Here is a 6,076-nt window from a genome sequence, read left to right on the forward strand (position 1 = left end):
CCCGCTAATCTCACGTGATCTAGACAGCGGGGCGACGTCGACGACGTAGCTGTTAATCCCGGCTACGCGGCGCTAAGCACACGCAGGTCGTCAGGGCAGGTCATCAAGGACGGGCATCAGTGTCGTCGATCACGTCGGCAGGTCGGTCTCGCTCGCTGGCCGGCTGCAGTGAATGCACGCACGGCCAGGTCGCCATCGGCGACCCATCTGCAGCAGCGCCGCCGCTTCTTCGACCTGGGCGTGCGCCGCTGTCGGCCGTTGATATCTCGACAAGGTGACAGACAGCGGCGGCGGCTCAACGTGACCGTCCCGGTTCCGTGCCCGGACATCGCGGCTCGGCATGGCGCGTTAGTCACCGCGGCGTATCGCGGCTCACTCTACAGTAGCGGCGCCATGTTGTTTTCCCCTTCGATTTCGCAGAGGGAGAGACGGGGACGAGACGGGGCCGTGTACGCGTAGCGTCTGGGCTCGTCGACCGCGGCTGCCGACGTGCCGTGCCGGAGATGATGGGGCTCGATCTCCCGCCGCGCCGGCATCTTTCCCCTCCTCCGGGATCGGTGACGAGCGAGACTGTGCGCGCACGCACGCAGCGGCTGCTCGGTTCATCCTGATCCGCCGCGACGCCCGACCCGACGCGCCATCCACATCCACCACCCGTGGTCGTGGATCAGCGGTGCGCGCGGGCGGGATGACGTCGAGTTGGTGAGCGGCGGCGTTGGGCTCGGCGAGCGCGGCAGTACGAATCCGGAAGCCCCGGCGCCGGAAGCCAACAAATCCGTGCCGCGCCCGCGCTTTCCCCCAGGCAAAGAAAAGGGGCAAAAGCCAAAGTCCACGCATCCATAGCAAATGACTACTAGTGCATTCGTTGTGGTGTACCCATGCTCATGCTCTCCTGCTAATCAAGCTCGGAGCAAATTTTGGTTCACCGATTGATTATTAGTGGTTAAACAAATCGCCGAGGACTAACGGTTGGGTAAAAGACAAGATGCTTTCCCCACCTGCTCTGCCCGTTCTGTCTGTCAGCCAAGCCCTGGGAGGCTGGGACGCCTGGCCTTTGACCATGCCGGGCTGATCTGGATCGAGGCCAGCGCGGTGATCTGGGAAATGCATTGTTTTCTCAAGGAGTTGACTTGCCAGAGGGCAGCATGAGCGGGCCGTGCGTGTACGCACCGCGCTGTCCCGGGTTCCATGACCATGTGTAGCCGGATCGGGGAGCCGAAGCTCCTGCGCGTCAGGCTTGGAAGATTTCCCAGGCACCCAAATCCAATTATGAGGCTGATGCACTGTCAGACGAGAACAGTGCTCGTGCCAGCGCCTGCCGACGTTCGCTAGCTAGCCAGCCAGTCCAAATTGTTTCTATTTATTTATAGCACAGAAGAGGCTTTTCTTTTTCCATGATGATGGATTGATTGTGTTGATCTGGCACCAAAACAGAGAAAGAAGCCATCCATACTCCAGATGGATTAGCCGAAAAGAATGATGATGCCTGGGAGCAGAACAGCGATGCCCAACCGAGAGCGAAGCTGGTGTGCTGTGGTATGGAATGGTGTGGCGCACAGCCACTCAGCTCGCCACCGGTTGGTTGGTCGGTCCCTCCCATGGAAGGAACGAACGGCCCAAGTCAGTGTCCATTTCGACAGCACTCAAGAGCCTGACAATTAGTTACCACAAATTACGATGTGCTGTAGTGGTGGTAACATTTATGGTATGGCATGAACCTTCAAGGAGATGTACTAAAGAGGTAAATACTCGAGCTAGTTTCCTATAAATTTTTGCTGGTACTTCAGTAATACGGTAATAACTACTAATCAGGGAAAGAAATATAAGAATCCAGTTCAGAGCAAAATCCAGACCTCTGGCGCTCCCATTCCCCCCCCATAAATAGCCGCGGCGCCCGCTCCACTCCCCTCTCTGTCTCTGTCCAGCGCCTTCCTCCTCCCATTACTCGCGCCGCGACGCCGACACACACCACCACCTCCCCGCCGCCCAGCCCAGCGCAGCGTCCAGCCCGCCCCCATGTCGTCCGCCTACGCGTCGCGGCACCGCGGCAGCGGCATGTCCACGACGACGGTGCTCGCGGCCAAGGTGGCGTTCGCGTCCGCCGCGCTGGCCGCGGCCGCGTCCTTCGCGCGCCTCGCAGTCCCGCAGCTCGTGTCCGTGGCCGGCGCCGTGCTCCCGCGCGCCTGGGCCGTCGCGCGCTTCTGGCTCGTCCCGCCCTACCTCTTCGTCACCGTGCACCTCATCATCCTCGTCATCTGGAAGCTCTCCGACCACAAGCACTTCCAGCAAGCCCAGGCGGCGCACCAGCACAAGGACCCCTGGCCGGTTTCTCAGCAGCACACGCCACCGGCCGCCGTCACGGCCTCCGACGTGGCTGCCCCCGCCGCCGTCAAGGTCAAGGAGGAGTTCGACTTCTCGGCCGGGTACGGCGAGCCCCTGGAGCGCGAGTTCTCCCCGGACTCCGGCGGCGGCGAGTCCTGCGTCACCACGGAGTCCGACGAGGACGCCACTTCCTCCCCGTCCTACGTCTCGGACGTGAGGCGCAGCCTGGCGCCGGCGCACCAACACGCGGTTCTTGAGCGGGAACCTTCGTTGCCGTCCCAGACCGTGGACGGCGACGGCGACGACGACCTGGACGCCACGTGGAACGCCATCATGCAGAAGACCCGCCCGGCTGCTGCTGCCGCGGCGCCGGCGCCTCCCCCTCCCGCGCAGCAATCGCCGCAGCGGCCGCCGCCGAGGGCGCGGGACCCGTCGGTCGGCGCGGAGGAGATGAACCGACGGTTCGACGACTTCATCAAGAAGAACCGCAACTCCTTCGGGCGGCAATAGGCGTCCTCCGATCCGACGCCGCCTCCCCGCCGCAGCCGTACGATACGTATATAGACACATGCATCTTTGGTTTTTGATCTTGGTGTGCCGCCGAAGAGATCGCGGGAGCGGAGGGAGGCGGGTCAATCGAATCGCAATGCTTAGGTAAAATATTAGCGATTGATCTCCTTGGTAAAAACAGTAAAATAAAAATCCCTTGTTGGTTAAGGTCAGTCGGTTCCTTGATTAGCCGGAGTGAGTTGTCGTTTGCGTGTCCGGAGGTAGGCGACGCATTGGCGTGGCTGCTTTCCGTAAGAAAGCAAGAAATTGGTCGGCTTCTGCGCTAGCAGTCCGGTCCACTTCTTTCATCTTTCCCTTTCGGTGCCACCAGGATCTAACTGTAGATGCATGCTTTGCTTAGTGCTGACTTCTAATGGACATTTATGCGACTGGAAATGAATGATTAGTCAGAATTGCCTGTCAAAAAGTGTATTCTGAAATCTGAATCTTCAGTGGTAGAGGGAAGCAACTGCTGTTTTCTGCAAAACAATGCAATGATTCTAGTACTAGAAAGATACGCAAATCATTGGATATGGACTAAGTTACATGTCCCCTGATGGAACTAAAATTAGCAGAGCAAGATGTCTATTTTCTTAAGAAAAGAAGATGCCCGCAGTAGAATTCGTCATGAACAAGTGACCAAAAACGCTGGAACTGATGAATTTGTCCTGATCCTTTCTGGAATTTGCAGGCTGCGAAGGTTCTGGATGGATTATTGGATGGAGGTGCTGTGGGAGTAGCTAGAGATGACCTTAATGCGCTGAAATGATGGTTTGAGTTGGTACCTGGCTGTTAGGTTCTCCTTTTCAGTTGTTGCCCTTGCTAGCCTGGCATTTGTTCTTAGCTTTTCCCTTTTTTCTTTTCTTTTCCTACAGCTCTTTTACTGATTATAACAGTGCTAATTGTGCAAGTTCATATATGGTGCTAATACTGGTGAAGTAGTGGGTGTGCCTGTGGTTATATATGAACTGTTGCTACCACATGGGGTGTGTTTGTCTGTGTGGAATAGAGAGATGCACATGTCAATGACCATACATGCACTTCCTTTGCTCCATGATTCTTTCTTATTTTCATGGAATGGTCATTAGATGCCTCCTGTTCAATGTTGCTACAGTGGGTTATATATAGCCACTGTTTGTCTGAAGTGAACAGTCAGCAATTCTTGAAAGAAAAAGCTTAGATGCATGTGCTGCTGTTGTTGATCAAAGTATCACATACGCATCCAGATGACAAGTACGTCACAGTTGTGAGATGGATTGGTTTTGCAGTGCTGTTCCTCTTTATTCCTTGCGGCACTATTCTATTTCTAACCTCTTCCCATGTGTAACGAAACGGCTAACGACAAACAAATCATCATGGTGAAAAATCATTGAGATGCAAGGAATCAGAGACTATTTTCTTGAACTGTAAAGGCTGCACCGTTTCAAAAAAAAAACTGTAAAGGCTGCAGACCTGAATACCTGATATGATAACCATTTTAGAGTCTGGTTGGGCACAGGCGTGATGCCCAGAGAACATTTTCAGCTTCCAGTCTGCAGATACTTTATAGCTATCTAGCCGTAGTTTGCTGTGAAAACTCGGCAGTATTGCACTATTGATCTCAGTGATACGAAACCAGTTCCTGATGAATAAAAGTCAGTACTACTTGATGTCATATTCAGGGACTGAATTCTGAATGTTTTCAACTTTCAAGGGTTGTGATTAGGCAATAACAAGTTACTTGCCTTCCGATAATAATCTTTAAACACTAGTACACTACAGGAGGTGCCCTTGTATTTGTACATGGCGAACTCCAGTGGATTTTCTTGGGAGATAAGGCGCGGCTGAAGTAGAGTGTGTGTGCCCCTTGTGCTCCTGAAAGTGGCATCCGAACTGTTTCACCAGCATGCATCAACGCATGGCTCTTCACATCGCACTGCGGAAAGGGCCATGTACTGAACCATCCCTTCCACAAGCACCGCTGCATGATTGTGATTCGGTGAAGCAGGAGTGCAGGGCATTGCGTTGCTTTGCGTGAAAGGCAGCACCAACAAGCCCCAAACCACCCCCTTTGTCGCAATTTCGAAAGCGCATTTCACGTTTCATCCTTGTCAGCCACAGTCAACTTATCCATCAGAATTCAGATCTGTATGGTGGATTCTTTCCCCTGCAGCTCCCCTAGCCTCCTGCACAATTCCATGGGCTGCATCCATCTCAACATCAAAAGGAGTAGATAGACGCACTTAAATTTGTAAAGGCTAGCTACACCCCCCTTGATGAGTTGCTAGTTTCCTACTACCTCTAGACAAGATGTCACAAACTCTGATGATCATGCATCTTCAGACATCTCATCCGGCAGCAACACCTGTGGCATGGAGGCATGGACAAGTCCTTGTTTTGTGGCTGCCCTTTTGTTTGGGACTACCAGCTAGGGTCGTAGGACCTTCCTAGGCTTCAATTATGACACTTAAACTATCCCTGAACTGGGTCTAATCACCACTTCCACTGATCCTGCTACAACATCAGAGTACTGTTATGGTGGTTATGGTGACAAGGCAACCACCTCCATGGAGCATCTGCAAATCATTTCTGCACTGCATGGAGATGGCTTGGAGCTTCTGCTGCACCTGTGCTGTGGTCCTCTTGTCATGTATGCCACTCACCACCCAAAGTGTATTGTTGTATATATGCATGTATATTTGTATACATATATGCTAGCTGCCGATCACCACATTGTTTTGGCAATCTGCCGTGCTTGTCGTACATGTAGCTACCGCCGCGCGCTGCTGCGACTATCCTATCCGGCTGAAAGGGACGGCCGGGGCAAAGTGCAGCGAGCAACGCCGCCGGCCGGGGCGCGAGACATGTCCATGCGCAGTGGCCTCGGCGTGATGGATGCACCAGGCCGGGCGGCCAGCAGCAAGGGCGGGGCCGTGGCTGATGTGAGGTTGCTGAGAAGCATCGGCAAAAACGCCGTCGCCGCCGGCCCCCACCACCGCCGGCCTAGCTAGGCTTGTCGCCGTCCCCCGGAATAACAATCACGGTGGTCCGTAGCCGTCACCGGCAAACTAGCTAGTCGTCTTCCGCCGCTCCATCGAGCTCGCTCCCGCTCGTGAGCACGTCGTATTCGATCGTGTCACACACTAATCAAGTGAGAAAACACTCATCATTACCCATCGGAAGGTGTATCTCAGGGGGGATAAAAAAAGGTTATCTCTGCAGGGAC

The 6,076-nt window shown here is 54.4% G+C and overlaps 1 protein-coding gene across 2 annotated transcripts; it reads left to right on the forward strand.

The window, feature by feature from the left end:
* Positions 1-1,827: 1,827 nt before the first annotated feature.
* LOC112898742 lies at positions 1,828-3,925 on the forward strand. 2 transcript variants are annotated; one of them, XM_025967022.1, is made up of 2 exons: positions 1,828-2,869; positions 3,563-3,925. In XM_025967022.1, the coding sequence occupies exon 1, from the start codon at positions 2,017-2,019 to the stop codon at positions 2,830-2,832; it is 816 nt and encodes a 271-aa protein (XP_025822807.1). In that variant the 5' UTR covers positions 1,828-2,016; the 3' UTR covers positions 2,833-2,869; positions 3,563-3,925. The 2 variants fall into 2 exon arrangements, 1 of the variants encoding a protein (XP_025822807.1); XR_003229923.1 differs by having other exon boundaries at positions 1,831-2,976.
* Positions 3,926-6,076: the final 2,151 nt, after the last annotated feature.

Source organism: Panicum hallii, chromosome 7 (assembly GCF_002211085.1).
Source record: "Panicum hallii strain FIL2 chromosome 7, PHallii_v3.1, whole genome shotgun sequence".
Classification (NCBI taxonomy): Eukaryota; Viridiplantae; Streptophyta; class Magnoliopsida; order Poales; family Poaceae; genus Panicum; species Panicum hallii.

Coding starts and splice junctions, on each gene's coding strand:
- LOC112898742 (XM_025967022.1), top strand. CDS start 2,017: ATGTCGTCCGCCTACGCGTCGCGGCACCGCGGCAGCGGCATGTCCACG.